We start from the raw sequence: 17,982 nt of genomic DNA on the forward strand, positions 1-17,982 counted from the left end.
GTGTTCTAAAACAGATATACTCCCAAACACTCTACCCTAAATATTTACAAAGCATAATTTTTAGAGAATCAACCCTAAGACCTATGACTTGATCACAACAAAACTTGCACCACCCAGTGGAATTAGGGAGCACTGCAGATACTTTGTATAATTGAATGGCATTGACCAAACTAACTGCATTTTGAGAAGATTATGGGCAATCCTACTGAGTGCTTTCAAATAATTTTAACTTAAGCAAAAATTGGATCACTTAAAAAACTTAAGTTCTCAACAGTGGAAGTTTGGAAATTTTAGGTAAAAGCATTCTGATGACTTTGGGAATGAATTTATACTGATTAGGGATATACCTACATTTAAATACATTTAGATTGCTTAAATTTGATCCTTGAAAACACTAAAGGGTGGACTCAGGTTTCATCATCTCCTGAAAAATAAAATTTGAGAATCACTGTAGAGAATGATTTTTTTCCTTTGATATCATATTCCATAATCCCTAGATGCTCTTTAACCCAGTTGTGTGACAGCTGTCTAATGGGATGGAGAGGGGAAGCTTTGTTTTAATTTGGGGTTTTTTTGTTTTGTTTTTTAAATATTTTATTTATTATTTTTATTGTATGTGTATGAGTGTATTGCCTGCATGTATGTGAGTGCACCCGTGTCATGCAATGCTGCGTAGGTCAGAAGAGGGCTTCAGATTCCCTTGGAACTAGAGTTAAGGGATGGTTTGCAGCCACCATGTGGGTGCTGGGAATCAAACCTGGGTCCTCTGCAAGAGCAGTCAGTGCTCTTAACTGCTGAGCCATCTCCCCAGCCCCTGTTTTAGTTTTAGTTTTTAAGATCTGGGCAAATAGCCGGGCGTGTGGGTGCATGCCTTTAGTCCCAGCACTTGGGAGGCAGAGGCAGGCGGATCTCTGGGAGTTCAAGTCCAGCCTGGTCTACATAGTGAGTTCCAGGCCAGTTGTGGCTACAGGGAGACCCTGTCTCAAAAAGACCGAAAAAAGGTCTGGGCAATTATGATAAGAAAGCATTTCAAGGTAGGACAATTAATTTTTTAAAGTAAGGGCGTTCTTTTAAAAATTATTTTATTGACATAAGGAAGAGTCAGTTTTAAAAAGGCTATAAAAGTGAACATGGTATTGTTCTGGCTCTATCAAAAAGGATTGAATTATTTAGTACCTGGCCAGATGAAATTGTACTTGGTCCCCCAATAAATTTTAGTATTGTGTAGACATTGAGAATGTATCATTGGTGGGAGAGGTCATGAAGCATGCGCAGAGTCATGACCTAGTAAGATTGCTTCAGATGATTTATTTGGTCACACCTGCTTACAGGCTCAGCAATGCTTTAGAAAGAGTAAATGAGGCACAGGAGCGCAGGTCGTGGTCCCCCCCACTCCCCCGGGGTTTGGTGCAGTGCCAACTTGAGCCCAAGGGTGGCATCACTGCCCCCACCTCTTGCCTTTCTGCACATTGACATCCTATGATCACAGGAAACAAACCTTGCAATGCCAGGACATTCTTGAGATTACAAATGATCTTGCTAACAATTTTAGAGAGTTTCAGTTTTTGACTTCCTGCCTGCAGGAAGGAAATGACAGTTGGCAGTGTGGAGAACAGGTGTTGCTCTGCACAGAATATCCTCTGCTTACTAAAATAAAAAGCTCTGCATCAACACTCCTGCATGGAAGTGAATTCTAACCACAAGAGTCAGTCTTTCCACCACAGATCCAGCTTCAGAAAACTAGATGTGTTTTCTATCAGGAAGTTCTTACACCCAGCATAAAAGAGCAGGCTTCCCAGATCAGTACTGGACTCCAAGTAAAGTATTGGGGTGGCTTGAAAATGTCCCCTGCGTGTCTGGTAATTGGCTGTGCAGTTGCATGGCAGATTCGTCAGGGAACTTAGGAGAGAAGGAATCAGGACTGGACACAGGGCCACACTGAAGGGTAGGTGATTTTGAAGCCCTTGTTCATCTCCCTTTATCTTTGTCTCCCAGTCCTACTCTGGCATCAGATCTCCCCCCTCCCCACCCCAGCAGCTTAAGGTTGGCAGAATGGCATTCTTTTTCTTTGCTATGCTAGCCAGCTGCTCTGTCACTTATGCAGGAACCTTCCCTGCCTGCCAACCTGTTAGGTATAATTCAGGCAAATGAGACTTTGGAAAGTTGGAGACTGAAATCATTGAAGGTTATGCCTTGGATCAGATAAAATACCAAGTAGTTCTCTCCAGACTCCTTTGTTAGTGCTCAGATCCATCATGGGCAGAATGCACTCAATTTCTTCTGAAATGTCGATATGAGGAACAATATTCCTTTGGAATAAAAGTTAACCAGGAGTGAAGCCTGCGCCTTCCTCCTCATTCTTTCTTTCCTTCTTCCCTCCCTCCCTCCTTCTCTCCCTCCTTCCCTCCTTTATTTGTGTTCACTCCTTCCTACCATAAATATATGCAAAGGGCCTATTCTGTGCTGGACGCTGGCATGAGAAAGGATGACACCTAGATGAGAGGAAGTGTTTCCTGCTTTCAAAGAGTGAATGGACTTTTCAGGGATCCAGCCCGCAAACCAAGATACAGACAGATAACTGCAGCCTGAGGTTTCCAAAAGTGCTCTCACAGAAAGGAGGATATGCTTCATTGTTCTTGGAGAAAGTGACTAGAGAAAGTGTGCACACGCAAGAAAGCATTTAAGATGAGAGCCAGGGGATGAAGGCTGTACATGGCAGCACTCTCCTGTGAGAACAAGACAGCAACTCAGCTCAGCCCCGAGGCCCAGCCAGGAGACGGTTATCCGTCCTCCCCCTTGCCTTCTGCAGGGCTTGGAGAGTTGGCTGCGCTTTAGTACTATCTTTTGAAGAATAAGAGGAAGTGAAATTTGTTTATGTAGCTTCTGCCTAAGGAAAAGTGAGGAGAAACCAACTGGTGGAAGAAAGATTTAAAGAAATAGACTACAAATTTTTTACTTAATTGAAGTTTTTATAAATTTTATTCATGTTTCATGTGTGAGGGCTTGCCTACCTTTATGTATGTGTACCATGTATATGCCTGGTATCCAAGAAGGCCAGAAGAGGGGGGTGGATCCTCTGGAACTGGAGTTACAGAAGGCTATGAGCCACCATGTGGGTGCTGGGAACTGAACCCATGTCCTCTGCAAGAGCAACGAGTGCTTTTAATTGCTGAGGCATCTCTCCACCCAATTGCAATGATTTTTAAAATGGATTTTTCTTAGTCTCAAATCATTTTCTAATTTCTCATATTTATGAAATATTCAGACAATAACCATACCAATAAAAGGTAAAAAACCCAAACAACAAAACCTTCACATATCTTCTACCGCCATCTCCCAGGCACAGTCTCTAGGTTGATGGATAGCTTTCTGGATTTTAAATGTACATGAGCATATACAGGTACAATATTTTAATTAATATGTGCTGCAAAATATGTAGCATGAGCTACAACATATTAGAACAAAACGGGGTTGTGTCACTGATAGCATTAAGCACAGTGTCTGCAACTTGCTCCTCTCCCACCCCTCCCCAGCTGTCTATAGACCAGGAACATTCTTACAACGCTTTTCAAAGGAAATGCCTTTTCATTTCCCTATGCAAAGAAAATTGCCAGGGTAGTAAACATATACTATTTGAGTCAAGAGGAAGATCGGTAGAGGCCCAGACTCAACTCAGAGCTGTCCTCTGACTTCCTACTTTGTTTTCAGTGCAATTGTTTTCTTCTGAGCCGTCAGCATTTGTCACACATCCGTCCAGAATGTTATTTATCCCCTGTACCTAAACCTTGCTCCCTTATCACAATGAGCTCCGTGTGTACTCGCTCAGACAGGGGTGTAAAGAACGACTGCCTTCTGTAAGGATTTACATGAACTGAGCCTTCAGCTGAGGCCTCTGAGGGTGGGGTGTTTCATGGTTTGCATTCTTTTCCGTCAGCCTCGTCTAGTCACGTCACTGCCTGAGTCAGTGTCATTCTGCTGACTCTTCTGTTCCCTCCCCATTCATTCAGTTATGTAATTATTCTCTTAATTAATTTCCACGGTGCTATGATAAAATATCCTGACAAAAACAATTTAAGGGGTAGAGGATTTATATTGGCTCACACTTTGAGGATATAGGCGGCCATGACAGTTAGGAAGCAGCGAGAATTGAAGGCTTGTGTTCAGGTCACTTTCTCCTCTTCAGTCTGGGGCCTGTAGGAAGAGTGCTGCTCATAGTGGACAGGCCATCTCTATTAACCTAATCAAGATAATCCTCTACAGTCATGGTCAGAGGCTAACCTAGACAGTCCCTCATAGCTATGCCCTGTGGCTTGCCATCTAGGTGATTTTAGACCCTATCAAGTTGATAATCAAATTAATCATCATAGTTCCTAAGTATTGACAATGTGACAGGGGTGATTTGAGCACAAGCAGCTCGTCTAGCTCTAATTCTGACTCAAATTGATGGCCCTTTTCAGCTTACCCAATTTTACCTGTTTCTTGGTTCACATTGCTAAGGGTGAGCGTCTGATGGGCTTGGATGACTTTGGGTCTTATGTGGATTACTGGGTGTTCCATTACCCCTTGTTCAGGCAGATGTGACTGGAGTAGGGTGGAAGACTTGGCAGGGGGCCTCTTCCCAGCCCTGACATGCCCAGCATACTCTATAATGTTTCCAGGTCTGTCTGTATCTGTGTCATCTCCCACAGGGACTTCAGTGATCTGCACACATGAAGTGTTCAGTGGATACCAACGCTGCCAACATTTCTTTGCATGGCATGGAGGTCTCCGGGCAAGAATTACAGCCTCCCTCCTGCTCAAAGAAAACTCACCTGCATTCCCTGTGATAAAGAACAGCAGTTATGTTAGACGACTGCTAATGTTCTTGGTTGTTATCTGAACTGAACGTGAGAGGAGATTAGGAAGGAGAGGAAAATTATAGGTGACAGAGAAGCCTAGAAAAATGTTGGCTTGCATCAGTCTGACAGGCATAAGACAACTAACTAAAGAAGCAGGCTGATGTCTGTCCATGTCATCCCAGGGCTCACTGAGTCTGTTGCTTCTTACCCAGCCTCCCCCGGGGCTCCCAGCTACCTGGCTTCCCTTCCTTTTGACGTCACCATGCCCTATTCTTTGCTGTGCTACCCGGGTTCTTGTTAACTGTTGTAGCTTCCTTGCCTCTTTTTCTGTCTCCATCTTGGTTATCCTTTATCTGTCCTTCCCTTTCCCACAGTCCCACACGTCACCATTACATTTGGTTTATACCTCTGACCTTTATTCTCTGTTGTTTTTCATAGGTTTATTCTCTCCATTGATGAGCATTTTCAGAGCAGGAGGCCCTGCCATTTGTTCATCGTTACACCCGAATGCCTGGCAAAGTCATCAAAGGGGTTCAAATAGATTTCTTTGTAGAAAAGATGGGTGGGCTGTCTTTTACATATTTGATATTTTTTTTAAATAAGGTACAGAGAGTTCATAATGTGTGATTCCTGATAACAGGCCTCTAATAATACCATGTGCATCTCCTGACTAATGAAACAAAGCAACATAAATTTGTATTACATGCAAATTAGTGTTCAATAATGAATCAGTATTGTTTTTGGTGGTGTTGTTTTGCTTTGGTCTTTTTGAGACAGGGTCTCCTTGTAGCCACAGCTGGCCTAGATCTGCTATGGAGACCAGGCTGGCCTTGAACTCACAGAGATCCGCCTGCCTCTGCCTCCTGAGTGCTGGGATTAAAGGTGTGCAACACCACACCAGGCAATGAATAAATATTGTATCAGGCAGAATTCTGGTTAGGAAATTGATAAACCAAATTCAAACTCCCTTTCTAGGCACTTTGAAGAATAATAGTTGCTTCTGAGATGAATATTTGGGTTTGAGTATCAGTTTGCATGAATTTACTTAGATATAAAAACAGGGGACTGGAAGAAGAGATGTAATTTATTACTTATTTATATGATATATTAATCTATTCTTTTTAGCTCCAAAATTATATTATCCTAGTGGTTCTGACCTAAGAAGGGTTGACTATTATATAAATATCTTTTGTGCTAAAATTACCAGTAAACATCAGATTTAAAAAAATCTCTGTTTTTATGGGTGTTCTGAGATGTGCTTGAATTTCTCTGACTTCTAAGTAGGAATGTGGCAATGCATCTACTGGTCACCTCCGCAGTGGCCCTGTTTCTTTAAGAGACCATGGTTGTCAAGTAAGAAGATCATTGAACCATATGAGGGTCAATAAAAGAATAAAACCACTGGTTAGTGATTTGAGTACAAGGAACTTGATCCTAGTTTAGTATCTGTTCACGTGCCACTCCCAGCTCCCAGTCAATAGGGAAGCCCTGGATCCTTGGCAGCTTGCTGTTCTTCAGGATGTTTTCGGGGAAGATAGTTAAGCTTGTGCTGTTTGAGCTTCTGGAGTTTGTGGCCTTCATCATTCCTACCCTTGTGATCATGGAACAGTTTGCCACTGCCTATCAGAGGACGAGGAGCACGCCTGACAGAACACATTACTGGCTCATTGTTTCCTGTTCCATTGCCTACGTGGCCGCAGTGAGTCTGTTAATTTGGGTCCCGACAAAAGTTTTCTTATACAAGAGCCATCATCTTTACAAAAAAATTATAGGATGGTAAGTAGGCGAATTCATCAGCAGGGAACCCCTAACCTGCTTTCACACTGGGACGTGCTGTGCACAGGTGTGCTGAGCATGTGTACTTAGCACAAATGCATGTCTGATTAATGCTGACATTACAGTCATTGCTTGTGAATGTATTGATGTTATAGTACCTTCTACATCTGCTATGATCATTTTCCTGACAATAGAAAATTACAAATGTTAATGAGACATGCTGGCTTGAATGTTGCCAATAATTTGTCTGTACACTACACTGTGCGGTTATCAAAGTTGTCCTACACAAATCATAACGGAAAGATTAGAACGTAGTATTTTACTTTAGTGCCAAACTGAAAGTACCAGTTGTTTTTAAATGTTTACATTGCGTTTTGTAAGTCTAAGGCATAATTTGACCGTTCATTAACTAAGATGTTTTAGGCAACTGATTAGTTTAGGTGCTAGCAGATTCTGTTAACCCTTGCAGGGAAAAAGTTCTTCTAAGATAATACAGAAATATCTTAGATAAAGGTTTGATGTTGCCTGGTGTAGTGGCACAGGTCTGCAACACTGTCAGTCAAGAGGCAGAGAGATTGAGAGTTTCAGGTGAGTTTGCGATACATAGCAAGACCCTGACTCTCAGGGGGAAAAAAAAGTGTAATAAATGAGCAAATGCCCTTAGTTTTAGGTTGCCTGGCAGTTTTGACTATGAAGGGACTGAGAACGAATGGCCCCTGTTACTAATGTATTTTCCCTTCTAGATTTTCAGATCTGATTCTTACTCACCTGGAATTTCTTTCTTACTGTATTTGATAAGCTAAATTTTCTTCCTTACTCATTTATTACTTTAAAGCTGAACAAGAGAGCGCACATTTGATCATGGAGGGGCTGAGCACTGCAACATAATTTAGGGCAGAAATGTGAAAGGTGTACAGGTAGTGAATTGGCTTTGGAAGGACGCTGACACCAAGCTGAAACATGGCGGAGTTCACCAAGCAGGCCTTATGTCCTGACACTGGATTGCAACTCCTGAACTTTGTCAGGGGACTTTCTGTTCTCTAAGAGTTGGGCTTCTAAGGGTTTTCTGGAAGTAAACCATTTTGTGGTTGATGCAGCTTTTGTCAGCGGTGAGTAGGAACTTTCCAACCTTGACCTTAGCCCTAGGGTCACCAAAGGGATGTCTTAAGAGCTGGGCTGGGCTCACCTCCTCACTGCACCCCCCCCCCCAGGAGTTCCTTGACTGTCCAAGATTCTTGGATGAGCCAAGGACTTTGAAGCGATAATGGAAACTCAAATGGCACCAAGAATAACCAGCAGGAAGCCAATCCACTGTAGCCCCAGAAAAGGGGCTTAGGTAGGTTGTTGTTTTATTCGCATTGCTTCAAATCCCATTCCCTTTATGTTCTGAATGTTATTCATACAGCACACTTCCCCAAGTAACTTATCAGTATGATTAGTATTATACTGTAATTGCTATTCACAGATCATGTGTGCTGAGTGTTATATATGGATTTTTTTCATTCTGTTAATGAATGCATCATTAGGATTCCCAAAGAAACTGATATTGAGACAAATTAAGCAACTTTCCCAAAGTCAATCAACTAGTAAGTGGTAGAACAGACTTTGACCTTTGGCCTGTCTCACTCCAAACGTGATACTCCAACCAGCATTCTAGACTGGCTCTTTACAGAACAAGGTCTCTTAGGGAAATTGAGATTAAGGACAGATGTCCTTTGTTCCTAGTCCCTAGAGCATGGTACATTTGCATCAGTTATTGCTGTCTGTTCAAATCTCATTTTGTACATCTGGTCCAAATAGTCCACCTGCATGAAAGAGTCTTGGTTTGTTATCACAGAATCCATTCCAAGTCTTTAGTTTCTGTTTGTGGGTGTGGCTGGCCACAAGTGTTGTAAGTGGTTTTACATAGGTGACAGTTTATCTATAGTTTCAGTGAACCCTGAAACTATTTCCTCACAGTCCCATTCACAAGCAGTATCATGTAGGTATCTTCCAGTGGCATTAAAGAGAAGAAACGGCTCCTGAAACAACTTCTAGGTGCTTTACATGTTCAGTGGTGCTAAATTTAAACTTTACGGCAACCCAGTGAAGTGTAATTGTTGCTGTTCTCATGTTATAGATGACAAGAATAGAAACTTAAGGTGATTAACTTTGTCAAGTGATAAGGCTAGCATAAGGTAGGGCTGGGATGTGTAAGCCCAGATCTGCCCAACTCTGCAGTTTCCTGTCTTATACAATTTTTCCTTTTTTTTTTTTTTCTGATTTTGAATGTGCTTCACTTTAATGACATTGCAATCTATTTCTCCCAAAGCCATGCATTTCAGTAATATTTATATATGATTCCCACAGTATATACCATCATATATACAGGGTGTTAAACTTTATTTTTTTATGAAAATGGTTCAAAAGATTGCTACTGTACAGAGTCGTGGTTGAAATCACAGATTATTTTTATTGAATACCTAAATAAGTAGTTGTTTACATGAAGTTTCACAGATTCATAACATTGACAGATTTGATGTTGAGGAGGCTGAGCACTCCTCTGAGAGAGGTCATGAGCCCTCTGAAGCTGGTCTTTAGAGAGAGGGATCAAAGAGTTAGTAAAGAGGCTCTCCTAGAACACAGCTAAGACAGAGCAGACCCAGGTTCACACCTCAGCTTTGACACTGATTGTGTGAGTTGTTTATATTATGTGAACTTCTATTTTCCCAAGAGCAAACAATCTAGTTTCTCTTTCTGGAGTTTTGTTTTAAGAAACAGTATAAAATGACAGATACCATGTTTCTGGCACAGTGGCTTGGGCTCGGTAAACACTCAGTGAACATCAGTGAGAGCAATCTGAAGCTGAATTCAGTATTTCATTTAAAATGTGAGCATGTTTAATCCTTAGAGCGATCCTGAGAAATGGAAGAAGTCTTGACACAACTAAAGAAAAGTTGACAGCATTGGTGGACTCCTGGAACTTGGAGAAGTTTTTAGGATCTCTTTGGCCCTTTGAACATAATGAGACTCAATATGATGATCTCAATACCTTCAAATTTGTTTTGTACTTATGCAATTGCTTTTATGTTTCCTTTCTCTTTGACCTGCCTGACAGGGATGTCAATTGACCAAGTGGCCGTAATTTTCCCTTTATAAGTGAGGAAGCCATTTCATGGAGCTTAAGACACATGTTAAATCAACAGCAGAGCCTGGACTTTCACTTGGTGCTAAACACTTCCTCATTCTTTTAGTATTGCTCCTTCTTTGATTGCCTATCTTCAAAATGGATTAGGGAAAGGCTGGGTGGAATAAAGACAGGAACTTCTATAAATACCCAATGCTTATGCAATGTCGAGAGAGACCCTTTCCTGGAGAATCAGTAATGGCTCACTGGGGACAGGACAGTCCTGGAGGGTTTGTAAGAATTCCCAGAATGCCTCAGGACCCAGAGTGATATTTCAAGAATTCTCCTGAACTTTTCATAATATAACTACTTCAGACTATTATGTGTCAGGAATTCTGAGAATTCAGAGCAGGGTGAAGTTTGAAAGGCGTCAATATTGTGGGTGGTATTTTAGCTTGTTGAGATTTTACCTTGTGATCTGTCAGGCAATGTCAATGGAGCAGTGGTAAGAGTAATCAGAGTAAAATCAGAACAAATCTTCACCAAACATTTTCTATGAACCAAGCGTAATTCTAAACATGTGATCTCTACCAGTTCAGTCAATTCCCTAACCTTGATACTTAAGAGTAAAGTACAGTATCCTTTTTATAAACGAGGAAATTGAGGCACAAAAGTTAGGAGATCATATGACCAAGAAGTAGTTGAACCGGTTGCCCCTAGTGTGCTGGCTAGAGTACAGTTTAGAGTACATCACGTCTTGCAGTAGGATATTTGATAACACACACGGCATGAGCGGCATCTGCACCCTGCTGATCAGACTTAATAACCTACAGGAAAAACAGCCTGCTGTTCCCAGTAAGATACCAGTAATTATTATCATTATTTTGAGTGGTGATGATAATGATTATGATGAGTCTGGGCTTTTTGAGACAGGAGCTCATGTATCCCGAACTGGCCTCAAACTCACTATGTAGCTGAGGATGACCTTGAATTCCTGATCCTCCTGCCTCCCAGATTTTTTGGATTATAGGCATGCACTCTCCAAGTTTAACCTAGTGCTATGGATTAGACCTAGGACTTCATGCATGCTAGATAAGCAGCATACCAACTATCTACATCTCTAGGCTGATACCAGTTACTACATACTGCTGCCTTATAGTTACTTCCTTCAAGAGCACTCCCATGTGGCAGTATCCTCAGAGGCGGCCTGCTTTATCATACTGGACTATAGGTTTTCTTTCTCTACCCTACCCTACACCATAAAGAAGCAAGAGCTATTTTTTGCTTCTCTCCCCACCACATGCAAAAACCCACCACAATCCATTATTTCTTCTTTTTCCCTCTTGAATCAGCTCTCTGCTCTCTATGGCTGTTTATCTCATGCCACTTGGGCCCTCATTTCCAGGACCACCATGGACTTGAGTTCGTGGTTCCTCATATTCTTTTATAGTCAGTGTCTGGCATTTGCCTGGAGTTTGTTTAAGGAAACATGAAGAGCATTTTGTTAATTATTGCTGGGGTTCCAGCCATCTACACCACCTGGTGTCTTTGCTCCCCACCTTCTACCCAGTCCTTGTCAATAGGACAGTCATTTGTGTCTTAAGGTAGAATGAAATGTATTTTTAATTAATTTAATTAATTTAAAAAATTCTATGTGTATGAGTGCTTTGCCTTCACGTATGTAAGCACATCACATGCGTGCAGTGCCTGTGGCAGCCAGAAGAGGGTGTCAAGTTCTCCTGAAACTGGACCTGTAGATGATTGTGAACCACCATGTGGGTTCTGGGAACTGAACCCAGGTCCTCTGCAAGAGCAGCCAGTGCTCTTAACTGCTGAGCCATCTCCCCAGCCTCTACGGTGCATTTATTTATTTTTTATTTATTTTTGTGCATATGGGCATTTTGCTTCCATTTCCATAAATGCATCACATGTGTACAATGCCTGCAGAGGCTACAAGAGACATCAGATCCCTTGGGACTGTAGTTACAGATGGTTGTGAGCCACCATGTGGATGCTGGGAACTGAACTCAGTCCTCTGCAAGAGCAGTCAATGCCCCTAAAATAAATCTCTTGATGTCTCAAGAGTCATAATAAACATGAGATACCTGAGGCTTTTGCACACACTGCATAGTGTTTGGGACATTTTTGTTTGTTTGCAGTGCTGGGGATCAAACCCAGGGCCTTGTGCATGGTAGGCCAGTGTTCTGTTAGCTAGCTATGCCCCTCTTCTTGTGTTTCATTTTTATTATTTTAAGACAGGGTCTTGCTTTGTGGCCTAGACTGGCCTAGATTTCATTATATTCCTGTCCCTCAGCCCCCATTTCCAGAGTTCTAGGATTACAGATGTGTACCACCATACCTAGATAAAAGAGAGTTTTTTAATTAAAAAATTCAAACTAAATATATTTTAGTTTGAGTGGACACACAGTAATTACATATGTTTGGGGATACAGGCTGGCATTTCAATGCACTTGTTGCCCATTGCTCCGTTTCCCCATCTCCATTGCTCCATTCTCCTAAACTGTGACTTCTGTGATGATGCGTCCCCAGAGGGACTTCTCTGAGCTTACTGTATCTGCACTGGTTTTTCAGATCACTGAAGGTAGTCCTTAGTCACACCCCAACTCTTCAATGTGCGGAATTCCATCAGTCACTCTTGTCCCATGGTTCCTGGGCCTTACACTTTTTTGGAAGTGTCCTTGGGATGCCAGCTAGTTTTATTTAACATCTGTATATGATATCCTGAGGTTTTGTACCTGAAGTTTTCCATACATGTTTGCAATGTGTGATGATAGGATCAGGGTAGCCAGCACATCTGTCCTTCCGATGTCTTACTTATCTTTGTACTAGGCACGTTCAAAATTCCCTCTACTAGCTATTTTGAAATACTCAGTTAATTGGTGTCATCTGTAGCTTGCTGTTACTCTTCCTATCCACTAGCACCTCTGTTGCATTAACCATGCCTTCCATACTCCCCTCCTCCATACCTCTCCAGCCATTCCCAGAAACTTGTTCAATAGGTAGAAGAACAACAGTAAAAAGTATAAACAACAATTGAAAAGCAGAACAACAATAAAAGTGTGGCATGGTGAGTATAATAAATGACTAAATTAGTACTCTAGGCTCTACATAAATTGTATGTGCTATGCTTCTATATGATTGGCAGTACAGTATATGTGTTAACATCAAGGAGAAAGTAAACCATATATAAACTATATATATATATATATATATATAGTTTACATCACTACACATACACTAGTAAATCCTAGTGGTATAAGCAAACATTGGCTATGACATTACTGGGTAGCAGGAGTTTTTCAGCCCTGTTGTCATCTTTGCAACTGCTGTCATACATGCAGTTGGTCATTGCCTGAGATGTCACTATGTGGCCCATGGCTGTGTTCTTCTGGAGAAAAGATTTCTGGATATCAGCACTGGCCCTTAAAAATGGACTTGCTCTCAAAACCGAATGTCGACACGAGTCCCCATAATACTAAGACACTGGATGAAATCTTACAGTTCAGTTTCTAAGTTATTTTTCACAATACAGATAAACCATCTAGCCTGATCTCTTTTTCATAGGGAGCGTAGTAGTTTTTGTGGCTCTAATTGTGAGAATGATCTGTCTTATTTCCTGAGGCTTAGGTGAAACCTGCTCCTGTGTACCTTCCCTCCCGATCTTCTTTGAAGACTTCACCTCCCTTTACTTGGTCATGGCCAGGAGCTCTGCCCATTGCTCCGTTTCCCCATCCCTATTGCTCCATTCTCCTATCTGCACTGGTTTTTCAGATATGTGAAGGTAGTCCTTAGACACACTCCAACTCTTCAATTATTCAATGTGCAGAATTCCATCAGTCACTCTTGTCCCATGATTTCTGGGCCTTACACTTTTTCGGAAGTGTCCTTGTGATGCCAGCTGGATTTTTAATGTCTGTATATGATATCCTGAGGTTTTGTTGATGGATATTATCTATATAATACTATTCATTTGCAACTGTATCACCAGTTTCATATCTGAAGGTCTTGTTGACTAGATCTTCTAGAAAATTTTCCCTCAATGTGGGGTTCCCTCATCCTGTACTTAGACAACACCAACAAGCCTGCAAATTAAGGCCAGAGATCGTTATCTTTCTATTGTTAGAACAGGGTGCATTTAGCACAGTTGGTGTGAATGAGCCAATGAATGCATAGTTGACTTTTTAAAATATTTATCATTTTTATTTTATGCATATGAGTGTTTTGCCTGAATGTATGTAAGAGCACCCATGTCATCCAAAGCCCACAGAGGTGAGAAGAGGGCGTCAGTCCTCTGGAACTGGAGTTACAGATGGTTGTTAGCTACCATGCGGGTGCTGGGAATTGAACCCAGGTCCCCTGTAAGAGCAACCAGTGCTGTTATGCTGAACCATCTCTCCAGCCCCCATAGTTGAAGTTTTTATTAACCTGAATTCAGTAGTTTACTCTTATCCCTATTCAATATTATTTTATTGGTTTTAATCACCTGTCCAGTCAATTGAAACCTTTAGAATCTTAACAGTGTCACTTTGAAAGCTTGTAGCCCATTCAATTTTGTGTTTTCCATAATCAAGGTGATCTCTCCTCCTGATTCCCTCTCAAGTCACTACCAAATGCCTTAGCCTGAAAGATCTTACCAGACATTCTTTAGGTTCATGATGATCCACTAGTCTACACTACGGATGTAAGCAAACTGAGGGTTTGTTCAGATAGCTATGAATTCAACTATTTGGAACTTGTTTCCAATTCACTTTTCCCATTTACTCAGTCCCCCTTTAAATACGAACTTGTTGAGTAGACAGTCACTGCTTGGCAGGCTTGTACCCAAGCTGACATCAGGAATTCTAGTCACCATGTGCCAGGACTTAGTCTGTTATCTAAGACCATCTACCCTTTGACCTTGACTACTAGGCTGTTTCTTTATACAAATTATTCACTTCTCTGGTACTACTTCCAAGAGACTGTAGGGAAATCTCCCACAACATTAGGCGTCATATGCTTCCTCAAATGTTTTGTGGTCTTCTGTAGAGAATACACAATTGAGCATGGAGAAGGATAGAAAATCATATAAAGTTCTGTGGCAGGTGGCCCATTAATGAGGAACTTCAGTCTTGGAGTAGTTTAACCAAGGGTGGGCCCAATCTTCTGTGGTGGAGTTCTGATTCTCTCAGAGCTGTTTTCTCAAAACTCTATTCTCTTCTATTCTACCCAACTGTCTAGCAAAGGGTCCCTTCTCATTTATTGAACAGCATATCAAAAAAAGGCATGAACAATCTTTGACAGCCATTTTGCAAAGGAAGAAGTTGCTTTACTGATCCTGCTGACTCAGCAGCATAGATAGCCGCAGACAGATGTCATCAACCTGCGCCCCCATGCTGCTTGCAACATTTGTGGGGGAGACATTGTTTGCAATATCATCGAGGTTTTCAATGTCATCATTGTCACATCTCACACACACATGCGTGGTTCTGAGCCAGAAGCATAACTGAGACACAAATAGGGAACATGGTATAAGATTAAAGTTACGTGCTCAGCTTAGCTTGTCAGAATTAGCCACATTGAGATTCCAAATCATTATAGGACTGATTACATTGTTTTTCTTGGGAGTACACAGTTCTAAATGTTCTCAAAATATGATTAACTTGGTTTACAAGGTTATGCAAAATTTCCATTTGTAAAGGCTTGTTACAAAGAATCTTTCCCATTTCCCCCAGTCATTCCCACAAAAACTATATAATTACTAGATTTTATATCATTTCTCTGTATACATCCTTTATTAAGCCAGAAAAATAACCATCACAATTTAATAATGAAAATAGGGGGTTGTTTTATGTGTGTATGTGTGTGCACCTGTGTGGACACACACATGTGAAGGTCAGAGGTGTGTATGTGTGTGTGCACGCGCACACACATGTGAAGCCAAAAGCTGACGTCAGACTTCTTTCTTTATTGCTCTCCACCATATTTTCTTTTTTTAAAGACAGTATCTTTCATTGAACTGGCAGCTGGCTAGTTTAGAAAGACTGGGTGGCTAGAAAGGCCCCCAGATCCTTCTGTCTGCCTCCCTAGTGCTGATATTGCAGAGACACACTACAGTGCCTGGCTTTCTTCTCAACTCATGCTTGCCCAGCAAGCACTTTACTGAATTATCTCCCAGTCCCCACCTTTAAAACAATTCAGTCTCTCTGTCCCTCCCTGGCTTGTTCCTTCAGTCCACACAGTGCCTTTCATGCAGAGGGTTTCCAGTTTTGACCGGCTGCAGGGAGTATGGATTCAGGCTTCAGAACAGTTATTCTTAAAATGTAAGCTGAATTTGAGCCAAGTTTTGAGGGATGGGAGTAGACCATATCCCCAAGGATGAGGATGCACAACAAGCTGATGGGGAAGGAAGCATGCATTTTAAAATAAGGAGTAGGAGAAAACCAGCTTGTTTAGAAAGGAGCTGGAAGAGAGAAAGGAACAGGGGATGTGGCAGTCATTAGGAACAGAGTGTGAGTTTTGCAGTTAGAAATACCTGGGGTAGAGCTCTTCCTTCACTTCCTAGGGTGAGAGCTCAGATACTAATTCAACCTGCAACACCGGTTTCATCATCAGTCAGGCCCTCGGCCGGGGTTCGGGTGATGGAAGCACCATGCTTTTCTGCAGTGCTTGGCTTACAGTAGGAACTTCTGATATTGTAGAGGGGAGGGCTGTGCTGAAGCCTCAAAGTCAGGCAGCAAACGTTGACTTAACGAGTTAGGGAAAAGAGAATCTTTACAAGTTTCCGAGCAGAGTTGTTTCCGAAGAAATTATCTGACCTCCCCGCCCACCAAGCTTCCTCGAGTAATCTCAGGGCCAGAATTCTTGCTGCACAAACAGGAAGTTTTAACCCATCGTGGCTGAGCTCAGTCCTGTTAACACTCTTGGAAGAGTCTTCTCATTGCTGAGTGCAGATGTCCATCGGAGTCGTCACGCCTTCACCTTTTCAATCTGCAAATGACACCAGGCTCACAGGTTTTTTCCTTTGTGCTGTGTACATAATAGTTGCATCCTCTGTTAGTTTCAACATGAGGAGATTGAAAGACATGTCTGTGGTATTTCTAGCTTAGATTCTCTTACTCTAAAATTACTGTTCTGTACCATTCTAGAATTGCTGTAACAAAGTACACACGCTTAGTGACATAACAGAAATTTGTCATTTCAAAATTCTAGACACTTAAGAGCTAGGTGTGGTGGCACATGCCTTTAATCCCACCCAGCAGAAGCAGAGGCAGGCAGAGCTCTGTGAGTTCATAGTCAGCCTGGTTTAGTTAGTTCCAGGCCAGCTGGGGCTATAGCAACACTCTGTCCTGTCTCAAAAAACAAAACAAAACAAAACAAAACAAAAGAGAATGCTCAACACTTAGAAATCTGAAGTCAAGGTGTTTGTAAGGCTGGTTCCCTCTGAGAGATGCAATTGATAAAGTGTTCCATGCCTTTCTGGAACTGTCTGGTAGGTGTGCTGCCCCTCTTGCTGTTCTTTGGCTGTAGTAGATCTATCACTCTGACCTACACTTCCACCTTTACAGGACATTCTTCTTGGGTTCTTCCTCTCGTCTTCCTTTTGTGCATGTCTGTTTTCAAATTGAGTCATACTGGCTCAAGGTACTGGCTCAAGCCTGTATCCCATTTTAACTTAGTAAAAACTCGTTTTCAGTTTATATTCTGAGGTACTAGAAATTGAGACGTAAAAATAAGTGGGGCACAAATTTACCCCATAGCATTCCATTTTCTGAACCTTCAAAATTCATGTTCCTTCCATGCAGAAAGTGGGTTCCCTCATCCCACCATCTCCAAAAGTCTTATTTATTCCAGCATTAATTCTGAATTCAAAATCCCATCTAAACTTCCACTCAAAGTGCCCAAGCTCACCATCTAAATAATCTGTATTACTTACGAGTGTGACTTCGGGGATCATTTAGCCCAGAGCAAAATGCTCTTTCAGAGCCTCAGTAAAACCAAACAAAAAGTAGGCTTCTTCTAAACACAATGATGGGCAGAACAGACCTTCTTTAAGAGATAAATGGTAAGGGAGAAATTCATAGGTACCAAGCAAGTGCAAAACCTAGGAGGGAAAATCCCACTAGATTTTCAAGTTTGAGAATGATTCTCTGTGGCAGGATCCTGGGGTTCACTAGACCCATCTTTTATGCCCACCAGGACACTGGTTCTTAGTTGGTGGTCCCCACTCTTTGAATTCATAGAGGAAACCTCTGGACCTGGAGA

The 17,982-nt window shown here is 41.7% G+C and overlaps 1 protein-coding gene across 1 annotated transcript in view; it reads left to right on the top strand.

Annotated features, from left to right (window-relative positions):
* The first annotated feature begins 6,357 nt into the window (after nt 1-6,357).
* Nucleotides 6,358-17,982, top strand: part of Tmem236 (transmembrane protein 236) — a 41,039-nt gene continuing 29,414 nt past the window's right edge. The window contains exon 1 of the mRNA XM_008824105.1: nt 6,358-6,614. Coding sequence (XP_008822327.1) covers nt 6,358-6,614 — 257 coding nt within the window. The remainder of the gene's footprint in view (nt 6,615-17,982) is intronic.

Source organism: Nannospalax galili, unplaced genomic scaffold (genome assembly GCF_000622305.1).
Source record: "Nannospalax galili isolate Female #2095 unplaced genomic scaffold, S.galili_v1.0 scaffold1569, whole genome shotgun sequence".
Taxonomy (NCBI): Eukaryota; Metazoa; Chordata; class Mammalia; order Rodentia; family Spalacidae; genus Nannospalax; species Nannospalax galili.